Source organism: Quercus lobata, chromosome 12 (assembly GCF_001633185.2).
Source record: "Quercus lobata isolate SW786 chromosome 12, ValleyOak3.0 Primary Assembly, whole genome shotgun sequence".
NCBI classification, from domain to species: domain Eukaryota; kingdom Viridiplantae; phylum Streptophyta; class Magnoliopsida; order Fagales; family Fagaceae; genus Quercus; species Quercus lobata.
This window is the reverse complement of record NC_044915.1, coordinates 3916490-3932866: the sequence shown is the minus strand read 5'-3', so window position 1 is coordinate 3932866 and position 16377 is coordinate 3916490. Positions and strand designations below refer to the sequence as shown.

Here is a 16377-nt window from a genome sequence, read left to right as displayed (position 1 = left end):
ATTGGATGAAATCCTCATCGGATCTTGGCTGGATTGGGCGAGATCTCGCTGATTTTAGCCGTTTTTCTATGTTTTCTGTCGAGTTTCGGCCTCACCCGAAACCGATGCCACCCACTGACAAACCGACCCACGGAACCCGACCCTCTTAACAGGTCGGTTACGGGTTGAGAATCTGCTACCCGATCTCTTGCGGGTCGGTTTGCGGGTTGGGCACAAACCCGACCCGCCCGACCCATGGACACCCCTAGTTACAAATTACAATTCAAAGTAAGGAATTTGAACCTTGGATAGCTTGGTAGGAAACAAAACTACGTACCAAATATGCTACAAGACTCTTGGCTTAGTGGTGGCCTTGATGGGTTCTATTTCCTGTCTTCTTACTTCTGCTTTTGGTTTCCTTAATGTTAAGTATTTTTGATCCCCCAAGTATAAAAAATAAAAAATTAACAGCCTATTTAAGTTTTTTTATTTTGCTTGTTATAGTTAACTCAACTAGAAAATCTTTTATTGTCAAATTATAGATGTAAAATTCGAATCTATTTACACCAAAAACTGATTGGTGACTTAAAGTAATGATGAGAACGATAATAATAATAGAGTTGATGACCTAAGTTGAAATTCTATTCCATTTAAAAAAATTACATATGGAAAATAGTTAATTTGATGTCGTTAACTAATTTTAAGGTATTACACAGATGGAAAAAAAAAAAAAAAAAAAAATTCTAACTCGTTGTTAATGTAGTTCATTTATAGTTTCCCTTTTTCTACTTCTCTGTTCACAGTCTTTCTTGTTCCCTCTCAATTCCTGCCTCCAAATGGACAAAACCGATAGAATTTCATATACCATTAGTAAATGCTAATGAGTGTCCTTGAAAAGCCCCATAATAATTTGCTTTAGAACATAAAATGGAGAGGATCTGTTCCATTGGGAGAGCTTAAACATAATTAAAAATAATAAAAAAAGGGACAAAACAAAGTTGGCTAGTATGTCTGTGGCATCAAAATGATCATATATGGTTCTATTTGTTTTTTAATTTTTTAATTTTTTATTTTTATTTTTGTGCTTGAACACAAGGAGATTTGGCTCAAATGGAACCTCTTCTCCCAATTCCCACCTAAGTGCAAAAGACATCCATTTTGGGGTGGGTTTTGAGTTTGATTCTTACTGTTGATAGAAAGGGACAATGCAAACTTTAATTTTATCATAATTTCTTTAGTAAGTAAATCAATGTCTAGCTTCTCACAAAAAAAAAAAAAATTCAATGTCTATGATGTTAGTTTTTTACTTCCCTTTTTTTCCCACTTGGGAGTCATCATTGATATCGATTGTTGACTTTGTTATAGGTTGCTTTAAAGATCATCTCTAGCACATGGTCTGGAGTTGAGCCGTTGAGGAAACCACCAAATGGGGTGTTATAGCCTTATAGGTGAAAAACTACACAAGACATGCAATATGCTAATCCCATTAACAAATATATCAAACTTTAATTGAGATAATACATCTAGAAGGTAAAACTAGTTGTCAATGACACCAATATGTTTACAGAATAAATTATGAAAATAACTAATGGGAAGGAAACTTAAACAATGACATTGAGCTTCAACCATGGCTTGATAAGATAAAGGAGAATTTCAATACTTCCATGGCTAGTACGATTGTTGTCCAGTGGTCTGTTCTCAAAAACCACAACCACCGCAAGTTTTGGTCTGTTCTCAAAGCAAGCCTACAAAAGCGAACCATTCACAAAATGCAGACAACAGTTACAAAATAGCATATAACACTAGAGGATTCCACAAAATTACCCAAATCAGTACCATCTCATCCTATAAAAGAATACTATGGCCAAGTTCAACACCATGTATACACACCACACCACTTAGTTGCAACTTGCATGACAATCCCTAGCTCCTATCATCACTCAAGTAAATAATTTGGAAAGTAGAAAAGAAGAATAAAAGACAACTCTTAGATACTAGCACCAATCATTTCATACACCATTAGAAATGCCACTCATGCAACATATATGTTGGAACAAAGTCACTAATTCTGAGTGGTATTTGATTGAAGGAGGCCATCTCTAATCTGTGAAGCAATGTCTTTCACAGCACCTGGTCTGTGTGTGATGACAATGCGCCAATTTCTTTCATTGTGTCTAAATATTGAGTCACCAAACCCATGTCCATGACATCCTTTGACGTAGTCCCAGGTACATTCATAGAAAAAGCAAGCACACTGTCCCTCAGCCCAACTTCAATGGTCTGATGCTGGCATGTTTACCGTGCTCAGTCTCCTTTTGCATGTTTTATTTGCAAGATTTTTTCTGCTTCAGCCTTCTCGTTAGCCACCACCTTCATTCTTGCAGCTGTTCATCGCATGTAAAAGGTCAACGACAGGTTAATTAGTATTCAAGGAGAAAGAAGTCGAACTTACTCAGAGAGAGAGGAGAAACAATGTTCAATTCAAAATGAACACTTACCGGCATTTATCTCACTCACAGTCCTCTTCACATGTTCATCAGGTTCAGTGTCCACAATAACCATTTGAACAATCTCAAATCTGTAAGCTGACTTGGCCTATGCATGTAAAATTCAAAGATATTAAAAAGAAACAGATTTACCTTGTAACTTGACTAATACTAAACTAGATTAGCAGACACAGAAATTCCTTTTCGAGTTCCTCTTCCACAGCTTTCGTGATCTAATTATTTTGTTCATAAACAGAATCCAGCACCAACTTAGGAACACTTGCTCTAATAACTAGAAAAATAGGGATATAAGCCTGTTAGTCTCTCCAAATGATATACAAATAGGTAAAATTGTCTCCAATGGAAACTATGACATAACAAGTATATGCATTGATATACATAGTTAATCACGATGCTCTAAGCAAATCATAAAGAACATTAAAACATTAAACGATTATCCTATATAACTGTTTCACTAAGAATAGAAATTTCAATTGTTTTAGCATAAACTTCAAAAAATCAATGTCAAGTTAGAAAAGAAGTCCATACTTCTCAGCATAAACTTCAAAAGTCAATATCAAGTTAGAAAAGCCCAGACTTATCAGAATTTATTTATTTTCCTAACAAATACAGACCCATGGGACCTTATTTTATAGTAAAGGACATGACTCTTTTAATTTCATTATTAAGACAAACTTGGTGACTTTCAACTTCAAGGTCCAGTTACACATCCATGCCATCAAAGACATAGGATTGGATTTGTGCTCTGGTGTTGCTGAGTTTGTAGAAAGCATGAGCAGCTGTCTAACAAGCCCTGTATTGAATAGAAGTAACAACAGTAACAAATACATTATCCTGAAAAAATATATAAATATATAGATCAGAAGCCACTGAAGGATCATGCTTTTAAGCATATAAAATAGTTTAAAACAAAATGATAGTGCTTAGCCTAAAATATTCGCACTTTACTGCTTTTAACTCAAAAAATAAAAATAAAAAGTTCTAGATCAATTCTGCAGTCACTCATGATTTGACAACAATTAAGCAAAACACATCTTCAGACAAACATTTCTTGCAAATCAGTATGATACTAATTCTTTCCAATCAGTTTTGGGTTCCCTTGCTTCAAACCCAGAAAAGAAGAAACGACATTTGTATAGAGACAAATTGATTGTTTTACTCTATCTGATTGCTACAGAACAGAAAAATTATTGTAAATTGCAAATTTAAAATGTTACCTTTGTCTTCCCATATAATTTCCAAATTATACGATTCTTTTTTTCACACTATTACTAATTCAAAAAAATTAAATCCATCTAAGACCCAATGATACTATGTGGCTATCATATGAACAATTGTTTACAAGCATTTTCCAGCTAAATTCCTAAGAAGAAAAAGAAATGAGAAATTAAGGCAAAAAAAAAAAAAACATGCAACAAACCTTTTGTCTTTGTTTCACATCAAACATCCAGCTGCTGCACACGCAACGAAAGGTGGCCAGCTAACTGCTGTCCCAAAACCCAAGGCCAACAATGGCATCCGGGCTCAAGCACATCATCAAACTTCCCGGGAGCTGTTCTTTTTTGTCAGTTTAACAATATTTGGAAAAAGAAAAGTATTTCCCTTTTCTTTCTTTTTTTTTTTTTTTCTTTTTTTTTTTTTGTTGAATTTTTTTTTTGACAATTTAGACCTGAAAAAAAAAAACCATAACCAAAAAGTGCCTGAAACAAATTGTTGGCTAATTTAAGGTGACTAACAATTTGAGGAAACCAAAACAGAAAAAATGGAACTTATCTCAATTATTTAACTTTCTAAGCTTTTCCAAAAACTATTATGTACTTTAGAGCACTCACAACAGTGGTGCTATATTGCTATATTTTAGCTCCTCAACCCCTAAAATCAGCACCCAGCAGTGAAGTTATATCTTTTTTTTTTTAGCTCCATTGCTACAGTGCATATCTATCTATAGATGTGCACTGTTCATAAGAGCTAAAAAAATATATATTATTTTATTAAGTTTCTCTCTCCTTTTCCATTAAAAAAACATTTTTTCTTTCTTTCTTTTTCTCTCTCTCTCTCTCCGGCTTCTCTTCTTTCTTCCTCTTTCCTTCTTATTTTTTTTTCTCCCTCATCTACTCTCTGCTTCGCCGATCTTCATTGAGCTTCTCTAGCTTCTCTCTCTCGTGCCTCTCTGAGTAAATCATTGCCGTCTTGCCGCTGATGGGTCGCCGTCACACCAAGGATCGCCATCGTGCCACCGCTGGATGGATCGCCGTCACACTGACGATCACCATCGTGCCGCTGGATGGATCGCCGTCACACCGAGGATCACCATCGTGCCGCTGGATGGATCGCCGTCTTGCCGCTGATGGGTCACCGTCATGCCGTGATGGATCGCGTCGTGCCACTGGATGGATTGCCGCCGTGCCGCCGGGTAGATCGCCGCCGTGCCTCCCCTCTTTAGGTGGATCGTGGTCGTGGGTTGCTAGATTTTGTGGTGGGTTCGGGTGTGGATGAGTTTGTAGTTGGCTTGTGTTGGCTTTTGACAGTTTGGATTAGTAATTAGTGGCGGTGTGATGATTGGTGAAGAACATGGGTTTTGTGGGTTTGTGGTGGTGGATCGTGGCTGGTGGCAGATCAATGGTGGGTTTTGCCATGGATTGGTTGTGAGTTGGTGGCTGGGTTGTCTTGTCACAGCAATGAGTGGTGGTGGTGCCATGAGGGTTTGTGGGTTGAAGAGAGGGAAGAGAGGGAGAAGACAGAGATAAAGATGAATAGTGTGGGTTTATGGGTTTTTGTTTTGTTCTTCTTCATTGGTTTGGCTGTGTTGATTTTTCCTGTGTTTTTGTTTTGTTCTTCACTAGTTTTGATGGGCACGGTGGAGATGTGATTGTACAGTAATTTTTATGGGTTTAGTGGTGGTTGCGGTGGTGTGTTGGTGGTTGAATGAAATATTATTTTATTGTAGTGTTTATATTATTTTATTATGTTAAAATGTAAAATAGGATGTGAGAAGATAAAATAGATAAAGTGACTTTTTGTATAGCTAAAAAGCTAAAAATTTAGATCCACTGCTGTAGGATGTGAGAAGGTAAAATAGATAAAGTGACTTTTTGTATAGCTAAAAAGCTGAAAATTTAGATCCACTGCTGTGAATGCTCTAAAAATTTAGAATCTATTCACAGACTCCTCTTGACATATAAAAATGTAAAGAGGTACTGACTCTTTTAAAGTCTATTTCTTACATTTTACCCAAGTTTCATTCAAGAATCATTATCCACAACCAATCATCAAATCGTAAGCCTTAAACTGTTGCTAAAACCCTTAGGTGAAAGGACTCCTGATATTAACAAAAATATCTTAAAATAGAGAGAGAGTAGGAAGATTAAGGATCAAGAACAGACCCGCATAATGCCATCTCTGGACAATATCAGCGCATGTAACTACCCGGGACAAGCCTTTTCAGGCTCCTCCTTGATGAAATAAATTTTATCAAAATCCTTTGAGGTCTGAAATAGATTTTATTACCATTGCTGTCATCCAGAAGGACGGAAGCATCACAGTCCAGATCAAGAAAATCTCACAAAACATTGAGGCCAACAAATTAATACTTAAAACTAAATGGCAGGATTAAATTGGAATAATGAATTGATACTCCCAATAATCAGAACATACATTTTTCTCATCTGGTTGTGGAATGTTGGCCAGTGCTTTGAAATATGAATGAATGCTCTCCCTCCGTCCTGTTAAAGAGATAGAAAGGGCCACCAGCCTGTGATGTTAAGTATAGAATTTACATCAGAGCACTCCAATAAAAAGAGTTACTAAGAGCTGTTCTTTATTGTCAGTTTAACTGAATTTGGAATAAGTAAAGTATTTCATTTTTTTCATTTTTGATACTTTAGGCCTGAAAAATAATAACCAAAAAGTTCCCGAAACAACTAGTAAAGTTTTATGTAACAATTTGTGGAAACAAAAACAGCAAAAATCACTAGGAACATATTTTCAGTTCATTAAGTTTCTAAGCTTTCCCCACAATCAATATGTACTTTCCTCAACATATAAAAATGTAATGAAAATGCCAACTCTTTTAGAATCTGTTTCTTACATTTTCCCCAAGTTTCATTTAAGCATCATTATCCACAATCAATCATCAAATCCTAAACCTTAAGCTGTTGCTAAAACCGTTAGCTGCAAGGACCCTTAATATTAACAAAAAATATATCTAAATGAGAGAGAGAGAACATATGAAAATTCAGGATAGAGAACAGACAAGCATAATCCCATCTCTGGTGGCAATAGAAACAATATCAGCACATGAAAGTACCCCCCTGGCCAAGCCTTTTCAAGGTATGATTGGGTATGGAATGATTTTTATAACCATTGCTGTCATCCAAAGGGACCGAAGCATGACAGCCCTGATCAAGAAAATTCCACAGAACATTAAGACCAACTAATTAAAACCTGCAAATAAATGGCAAGAAATCACAACACCGAGATTAAATCAGAATAACGAATCAATACTCCCAAAAATCAGAACATAAAATTTTCTGTCTTGTTTAATATTTTAATAAAAAAAAAAACTTCATACGCATACTAAGACTCACACTACGCACAAGAAAAGCAATGCAAAAATTCACAAAGCCAACATAATTCAGAATCAAAAGTCACTTCCTGGGCCATATATTAGGCAACGTAAAATAAATAAAACACCCACATCAGAAAACAGAAAGCAACAAATGTACATAAACCCACCCTAATAGCGGAACTCGGCTTAATAATGAAACTCTACAAGAAACATAGAGAAAATATAGAGTAATTAACACCACCCTCAAAAAAAAAAAAAAAAAAAAAAAAAAAAAAAAAAAAAAAAAAACCACTCCTCTTTAATCTGTAAAATGAAGGTAATATTACAAGGATGTAATAATAATAATTGAAATATATATTAGAATATGACCTGATTATTGGACGCTGCAACTAAGCAGTGAAGTTGCCCCTTTAAAAGAAAAAGAGTTTTTGAAATGGAGCATAGCAGAGGATTGGTGTGAAAAAAAGAGAGAAGAGGAACAATAATTAGGTCTTCTGGGTCACTTTTTGTTTTTTGGTGGAAATCTTGTTCGTGCAGTCGCGCGTGCCTATCGAGTATCGTAAATACAAGTACTTCTGGAAATATCCTTAAGGAATACCGTATTGATCTTAATTCCTGTAAGGTACACTCATGACCAACATTGTGAAGTCGTGTTTTAAAATTCTTATTTTACAATTTAACAAATCATTTTTTTTTTTTTTAACTAGAATTTCAGTTCATGAGGTAAAATGTGTAAGGTAAAGTGTGTATTACAGATTATATGACATTGTGATAACACTACTCAGGTCTAATTTGGTGTTATAAAATTTCAATTCATGCATACAGTGGTGAAGCTAACATCGTACTCGGTTTCTTTTTGGGAAAAAAGTAGGAGGATGTAATTAATGATTGATTATATACAATTTTATTCAAGCAAATATACTTTTTTTTTTTTTAGTAAAAGGCAAAAGAATAGTTCACTTTGTGCTCACCGCACAGCTCCGTAAGTATTAAAAATACTTTAAAATAAAAGATAAATATATATATATATATATATATACACACATATGTATTAATCACTAAAGTTGAGAGAAAATTCAAATATATTTTAAATTAAAATTCAATTAGAGTATAATTTTATGTCATGTGCCTCATCTAATCTAAAATTTTAAACTTTTGTGCCAAGTGAGTTAACTTAGTGTAAAAATTAGATTTTAATTAGAGTTTAATTTTAGTACTTCCAAATGTACTGGTTGAACTAATGTTATATATATTTAATAATTCAAACTAACATCAATATCACCACTACAATTCATCGTTCATGTGCATAAGCATAGGTTACATACTAGTTAGAATAATAATAGATGATTATTTCTTTTCTTTTTTTTTCTTTCCTTTTGTAATGGAAAAAAATTTCATAACTGCCTGGTTTAATAGAGCTATAAACTTACATTCTTTTGAGAGTATCCAAAAAACAGAACTCGGATTCAATTTTGAAGATATTTTCCATTCTTTTTGCTAAGGAAACTATATATATACCAATAACATTCTTTGTGTATTCTAGTTGTATTCTCATCCCTTTTCAATGACACATTTCTAAAGCTTTTTTAGTAAGTCAAATCTCTCGATCAGCTATTAACAAAAATTTAATTGTTGTCACTTTTGTTTTACTTCATTCTAAATCACAAGAGCTACTTATTAGATTACTCCATCTTTTATATCTAATTAGCCTGAAATGCCAATTCTATAACTAACATATAATCTTTTTTAGACCGTATCAAAGTTGTTCAATGCTTGATGCATTAGGCCTATTTGTACATTTTATGCAAGATACAGTGGGACGAGCAAAATCTATCCCATTCATTTACCTATTTATAATGGAAAAAATTTGCATAGAATAAAACACACAAAACTTATCAAACAAGGTCGAGATTGTCAAAGTAACAGCTAAGAAAAGTTTAATTATTGGCTTCATCTCTTAAAATTAGTGTGAGAGAGAATACATATATATGTATATATATATATTTATTTATTTATTTATCACCACTATTTTTAAGTCTTTGATTAGTCAAATTCCTTCAATCTTGAAAACATGGGGTACAAAGATATAAAATCATGAAAAAATGTTTCACCATGTCTCTTGTAATAACTAATTAAAGAGTTACTAACTAATCTTGACCAATGTGCACGTTTGGTGCGGTGGTTAGTCCACAAATATAAATGCTTGTGGGGTGTTAAGGGCAAGGACCAGAGTTCAAGTCTCTAGGAAGGAGTTTCACACACCTATATATTTAGATTAGGTTAGAGTAGAAATTCTATCTTGTATATATATTAAAAAATAAATAAATTAAAAAAAAAAAAAACAACAACAACAACTAATCTTGAAAAATGTTACACCATGTCTCCAGCCGAGTGACTCAAGATTATTGCACTTTAAATTAAAGAGTTTTTGTCATGTGACTCACTAATTATTAAGATAGTTAATTTACTCATGAGTTACTAATTATTAAAACGGTTTTGATAGTATTAGTCAAATGTTTTTTTTTTTTTACATAAAATTTTAATTTATGGCACAAAAATTCTACTGATATACATAAAATTTAATAATACTACAGTGGAGAGAGAGAGAGAGAGAGAGAGAGAGAGAGAGAGAGAATATTTAGGGGATAAGAAAACAAATATGCAAGATAATAAATAAATAGGATATTATACATTAAATAATTTAAATGAATATGTACATTTTATGCAAGATACGATGGGACGAGCAAAATCTGTCCCATCCATTTACCTATTTGTAATGGAAAAAATTTGCATAGAATAGAACACACAAAACTGATCAAACAAGGTCGAGATTGTCAAACTAATAGCTAAGAAAAGTTTAATTATTGGCTTTATCTCTTAAAATTAGGAACCAAAACTGCCTATGTGTGGCTCTCATAGTTAAATGAAGAACAAATGCCTATTTCATCAAATAAAATCCATATAACTTGTGCTTTTGTTTCATTTAGAATTTATCAGGTATATAGACTTAACATAAGAGTTTTTTAAAGTAAAAAATGCCAAATGTCATAGCCCTTGTTCGTATAGAGTTAGAGTGCAGCCATGGCACAGGAATTAAAATGAAAATTGACTGAATGTCCACTGTTTGCGAAAAAAAGTTGATGTCCATATTGTATTTATCTAACACCACAAAAAAAGTTCCCTAGCACCTTTTCAATTAAAGTTCCTAATCCGCAATCAACACCAGATAATCTGCTCATAGTCAATAATGTAAACATAACAATTAAAGCTAGCGTACTTTTTTAATCCCATTGGTATGGACTTCTAAATGAACTTACCAGCTGTATGATTTGGAACTACGGATTCCTGCACAACAAACTAGGCTTGGAAAAGTATGATGTATGATTTGAGTTCTAGTCTAAGAAAATTGCTCTAAAGAAACTTTTTCTTTTTATAATTCAATAGTTCCAATAGAGGATCTAAATAAAAATTTTTGAGAACCAATTGATTGAATGACAGAGTCAGTGTGATATGCTGAATAATCAAATGCTATGAAAAACAATGTTAGCACTAGGATTGTAATCTATACAGGCCAAATCATATATAAAAGTTCACCATTGGTCCTTTAAGTTTTTAACCCTTAAAGTTTGAGTTTGTTTTCATTTTAGCTCTTTAAGTTTCAAAATTTTCATTTTTGGTCCTTCATTTTTTATTTCAATTTCATATAAGCGATGTGACTTAATGAACACTACTTTTATCTGGCTCTTAACAGTTTGATTACTAACCCAAATAAATAACATAGTCAATATAAAAAGATAATCAAAATTTTAAATAATAATTTGATATTTTTGAACTTATTAATTTTTTACTTCAATATGATAGCAATAGAGTAAAGCTAGTAAGAATGTGCAATACAAATACTGAGATTGAGTACAATATTAAAAATGATACAGCAATACAAGTAAAATTGGACTCATCTCTAACTCGATAGATACATACATACATAAAAGTAGAAGAAGCATTATTAAGAGAGTGACTAAGAAAGACAAACATTGAATTTCAGTTTGTCTTCCTCTGAAACCGTAATCACAGAGCTTAGAGATGGATTCCATAGGTCTAAAGTGATTCTCCATGAAATAATTGAACTATGAAATTGTAACCCAATCACCATTGAAATCCTCCGAGTCTACAACCAGAGCATCCTTCTCCTTCTTATTATTCATTGCGGAGGAGGAAAAAGAAAAGAAAAAAGGAACAAATTGGGGTTGCTGGGTTTTGAATTAGGGATCACTTTATTTACAATATTGCCACTTATTTTCTTCTTCTTCTTCTTCTTCTTCTTCTTTTTTTTTTTTTTTTTTTTTTTTTTTTAAAGGTAAAATGGGCTTGGATTTATATATTAGGTCCCAAATGCAATAAAATAAGGGGGGGGGAAAAAGATATTAGATCCTACACTTTTAATTTTGTTAATTAAAATTACAAACTTATAAAATTGTTTCAATTTGAAATATCTTCCATCTTTCTTATTCATTTCCATTATTCTAGACAATAAGTGTAAAAAAAAAAAAAAAAATTATTTTTATTTTTATCTTAGATAGAATTCTACTTTATCATAATCTAATTGTACCCATATGAAACTTCTTCATAAAGACTTGGTCTTTTTTGTCTTTACTGTTTTTGCGGTTTGATGGTTGTTGCCTAAACATGTGTATTTTACAGTTTGCAGATAAGGCTGATGGTCATACACCCCAAAATCTCAGCTAAACAAAGAGTGGAAAAAACAATTGCAATTGAATATTATTCTCTTCAAAGTAAAAAACCGGACTTACTGGGTCCCATCTAAAACCAACACCATTTTTTTTTTTTTGCTGGGTAATTGTGGGGGATAAAACCCCGACCTAACGGTTACAATGGAACCGGGTACCACTAGGTTACTAGGCCCGGTGGTCTAAAACCAACACCGTTAACATTTTGCCTAAACGATAATCATAGAGCTGAATATTTTATAAGATGACTAAAAGAAGAATTTAATAAAATTCCATCTTCTAGCAGTGCCTTTCAAGTGGAGACCAGAAAAGTGCTGTAATGGGAACCGTATCTGCACTGAGGAGCAAAAATTGGAAAATTAAGTTCACACAAGTAATTCATATTGCACCATGATTCCAATCCTTGAAACAATATTACAATATGCCCACTACCTTTAGACGAGCAACTTGCAGAAAACTTCCATAAAGCAACCTGAATGTAAGACAAACATTTTTAGTTCTAAACCAAGAATGTCCAGATCACATGTCATTTTACCAAAAGCAAAAACCTATTTCCTTATTCCCAACATGCAAGAGCCTGGTTAAGTATTGGCCAGTAACAACTAGGATGCAATGTGAAGCCAAGCAGAAAAAAATGTAATAAATAAATAATAAAAAGAACAAGATATTTGAAATGAAAATATTACAGTTCCATCATGGCATCCAGCAAGCAGGAAAATCATGCGTGCAAATCATCCTTTCATCATGTAAAGTAAACCAAATAACAAGGTCAACAAAGACGGTTGCCTGTAACAAATAGGAACTTGTTACAATTCAATATTAATTATGTCCAGTTCCCTGTAGGATGTAGCCAAAAGGGATGGGGATTTTCAACATTGAGCATCTGAATACAGACTCCAATTTTACAAAGCAGGGATCAGTACCCTCCTGATGCACAGAAGAATAGATAACTTTCATTGTACAAGGAAGAGGAACCTCCCACCTGCATTGATAGGTATGGAAAGGAAAAGAAGAAATTACAAAACCATCTAAAGAAGACTTGATATATATGAACAAGAGAAGCTGAGACAATATTTAAGGAACATGGAAACGTTTTTGTTTTTTACCACTTTCTTCTTGTACAGAATGTTCTTGGGCATCCCTAGGAACCCCATCCACAGCATGTGCTTCTGATGAATTTTCTGAAAGTTGAACAGCAAGACCTTGAACATACTGGTCGTTGCAGTCCAAATTATCGAGAGAATTTTCCATCGGATTTTTTCTAGGTCTTCCTCTAGGCCTCTTTGATTGAGTTGCTACGGCGTCATTGTCTTCTATTGGTTTCTATCTAGGCCTTCCTCTTGGCCTCTTTGATAATGTTGATTTGTCCTTCATGGCCCCATTGTTTTTATTTCCCTGTTTTGACTTTTCTATTGAAGGTGGCACCTCTTCCTCATTTACGCTGACATTTAGAATACACCAGATTATCAATTATGGTGTTCCCTAACAATGCCCTCTAACTATCCCAAACAACCAATTTAGTTGTTACCAATAATATCACAAACAATTGCCTAAATGAAACTACATCAAATTTATCAAATGGTACACTGCCTAACCAAAAATTAAAGGATTTGGCTTTTTACAAATAACATTAAGAACACATACATTCATACATGCAAACAAAAAAACATACATGTTTGTGTGTGGAAGGCACTTTTAAAGCAACTGGGAATAATACAGCATGATGAAGATTTTTTAAAAAAAAATTGCTGTTTTTGTGGTCAATATTGAAGTTGGATAAACTTTTCCTAAATGTTCAAGTATCAATGAGGTAAGAATTATAAATTTTCCCAAATTCTTCCCAAAAATTCCCAAAGTCAAATTGCCTATCTAATAATATTTATAAGCTATTATAAAATATTCATTAAACTGTCTAGTAAAGATTCAATAGGCAAGGGCTGCAAGGCTTCCCTGATGATGATGAATTCCAACATCTAACTTCTTAACATAATCTTACAAACAAGGATAAGGAATCTTCTCTTTAATAAAATAACTCTTACTCATATATAAAAAAATAAAAAGGATAAGCTATCTGAACATCATAGCAAAGATCCTTTTCACAAGTATGAATTAAAAGCATACACAAATGCAGGGATGCAACCCCAACAGACTTCCAACAAAGTCACATTTACACACACACACAAGGTATAAAAGGAAAAAGGATACACGTACCTCACGTTTAATATGATAGTCAGGCATTTCATGAATTCTAGGACACCAATCCAAAGTCCAAACATGCCCTCCAACATACAGAACAAAGTCTTTGCGGCAGCAAGATCTAACGAGAGACATTTAGCAAATGTGCATATCAATCATAAATAATATAGTTGTTGTAAATAGACTATTACAATGCACTACCAAGTTGAAACGTGATTTTATTCATAGAAATTTCAAAACAGTCTGAATTCAGCAATAACATCATCATTTAAAACACAAGAAAAGCAGGAGAAGAAGGTTCCCTCATAGTTCAGTTATATGTACTGTAATAAAATAAGTAAATCTATATTAGACAATTCATTTCGGAGTAGCAGTTAACACAGATAAACAAGAAAGTATTGAAAGGAAAAAAACTCTTTCAACTTGCTACAAGAAGCCACAACCCAAAATTTTCTGTTTACAAGAAAAGGAACCAACCCGAAAATCTACAATTACAATTGAGTAGGCCCCATAACTATGTGCAATACTAGCACATGATTAAGGAAGGAAACAAGCATCAATCATGAACAACATCATATCATCAGTGATGATAATCTCAACCTTCACCTTGACCTTACAAGATAGGAGATGCCACATGAGTTAGAACTCATTGCATCATTAGAAATATTCATATAAGAGATTCAGAAGTCAATATAAAGCCCTAAGATACTTTTAATTTTTCAACATTATCCAACCAAAAATGACTATCACCCTAAATTTGTTGACATGAGCAGTCCAGTAGTTCACTTGTGTGACTGCACTAAATTTAGAAGAGGGTGCTACATGCTATGCATGTTCTGCTCATTATTTATTCCTTCTTCCAGTTAATTTACAACTTGAATTTATCCACACACATCTATGATAAGAATAAAATAAACCTCAGTAGATAATGGGCTCATGAATAGGGTGGCATCATTTGAATGTTTTTTTTTTATAGGTAATTAAAAATTTATTGATATTAAAGATAAAAAAAAAAAGAGTTACCCAAGTATACAGGGAGTATACAACTGGCAACCATATGTATTCAACTACCCTTTCACCCATCAAGACATACATATCATTAAGGATAAACAGCTACAACTATAATTTGTGGCAATACTAACTAAGTTTAAAACAGAAAGGTCCAAGATTGCAGAGCACAATATAAGCTTTGGTTAGCTTATCACACACCCTCCTTTACTTGATATACTGCCTATGTTTTTTTCCAAATCTTAATCCAAAGTCAATTATAATAAGAAGTACGAAAACCATGACAAGCAATGCCTAGTACAGATTTCAACATTGCATATACATACATGTATGCATACAGCGATACATGGATCCTTTTATGTATTTCTAATGTTTTTGGGCATGAAATTGTTTGATATGACATGAAATTCAAACGGCTAAAATATTGTTTTCATCCCTAAAATTTGCACAAATTTTGTCAACCCTAAGCTTTAAAACATCATTTTTTATCCCTAAACTATTTAAATGTTTCACTTTCTGTCTCTTAAAATTAATAATAATAAAAATCATCCTTAAAATATTGAAAAAAGTTTGGTCATTCATCCTTATTTTTGCTACAAACTATTGAAAAAAGCTCTTTTCAAAGTTCAGTGACTAAAACACAAAATACATGCAAAAATTTAGGGACGTAAATAATATTTTAACCAAATTACTATCACGTGTGATGCTATTGTTGCCTATTCAAGATGGAAAATCTATCATATATCCGATACATATAATACCACCTCAGTAGTACAAGTAAAACTGGACTCATATCTCTAACACATACATACATACATACATACATAAAACTTAAAAGTAGGAGGAGCATTGTTTAGTATTGACCTTAAGAAAGTGAGTGAGGAAGACAAACGCTGAATTTCAGTTTGTTGAAGAGCATAATAATCTTCATCATCTTCTCCACAGAGCTTAGAGATGATTTCGATGGCTTTGAAGTGATTGTCCACACAATAATCGAACTCTGAAACCGTAACAACCCTATCACCATTGCAATCCGATGGTGGAGCATCCTTCTTCTTATATTTATTCATTGGAGGTTCTTTTCCCTCTTCCATTGATTTCGTTTTCCTTCACTAGTTTTTGCAGTGTGGTGCGCGAAGGAGGAAAAAGTACAAGAAAATAAAAGGAACGAATTAGGGCTGTTGGGTTTCGAACTACAAATCACTTTATTTTTACAAAATTATCACTTATCCTTTCAAAATAAAAAATAGATAAAAATGGGCCTACACTCATTTTTATTTTATTTTATGTTTTTTAGGGGGACCAACACTTACTTTTTATTTTTTGAGAAAGAGACCTACACTTACTTGAAAAATGCTAATGCTAGTGTTACAAA

General features: G+C 33.2%; 1 protein-coding gene and 1 long non-coding RNA gene across 5 annotated transcripts; both read right to left on the bottom strand.

The window, feature by feature from the left end:
• Window positions 1-1789: 1789 nt before the first annotated feature.
• Window positions 1790-7663, bottom strand: LOC115971230 (hypersensitive-induced response protein 1-like). Of its 4 annotated transcripts, none has more exons than XR_004087263.1 (5): window positions 7423-7663; window positions 6574-6929; window positions 6141-6208; window positions 2478-2574; window positions 1790-2363 (listed from the first exon to the last, which is right to left on the bottom strand). XR_004087263.1 is itself a non-coding variant. In XM_031091018.1 (5 exons), the coding sequence occupies exons 2-5, from the start codon at window positions 6750-6752 to the stop codon at window positions 2284-2286; spliced, it is 288 nt and encodes a 95-aa protein (XP_030946878.1). In that variant the 5' UTR covers window positions 6753-6929; window positions 7423-7657; the 3' UTR covers window positions 1790-2283. The 4 variants fall into 4 exon arrangements, 1 of the variants encoding a protein (XP_030946878.1); XR_004087264.1 differs by having other exon boundaries at window positions 6739-6929; window positions 7423-7657; XM_031091018.1 differs by having other exon boundaries at window positions 6141-6237; window positions 6739-6929; window positions 7423-7657.
• Window positions 7664-12683: 5020 nt separating this feature from the next.
• LOC115970006 lies at window positions 12684-15994 on the bottom strand. The gene is made up of 4 exons (XR_004087103.1): window positions 15867-15994; window positions 14010-14115; window positions 12905-13239; window positions 12684-12780 (listed from the first exon to the last, which is right to left on the bottom strand). It is a non-coding gene; the product is annotated as an uncharacterized LOC115970006 (long non-coding RNA).
• Between the last annotated feature and the right edge of the window lie 383 nt (window positions 15995-16377).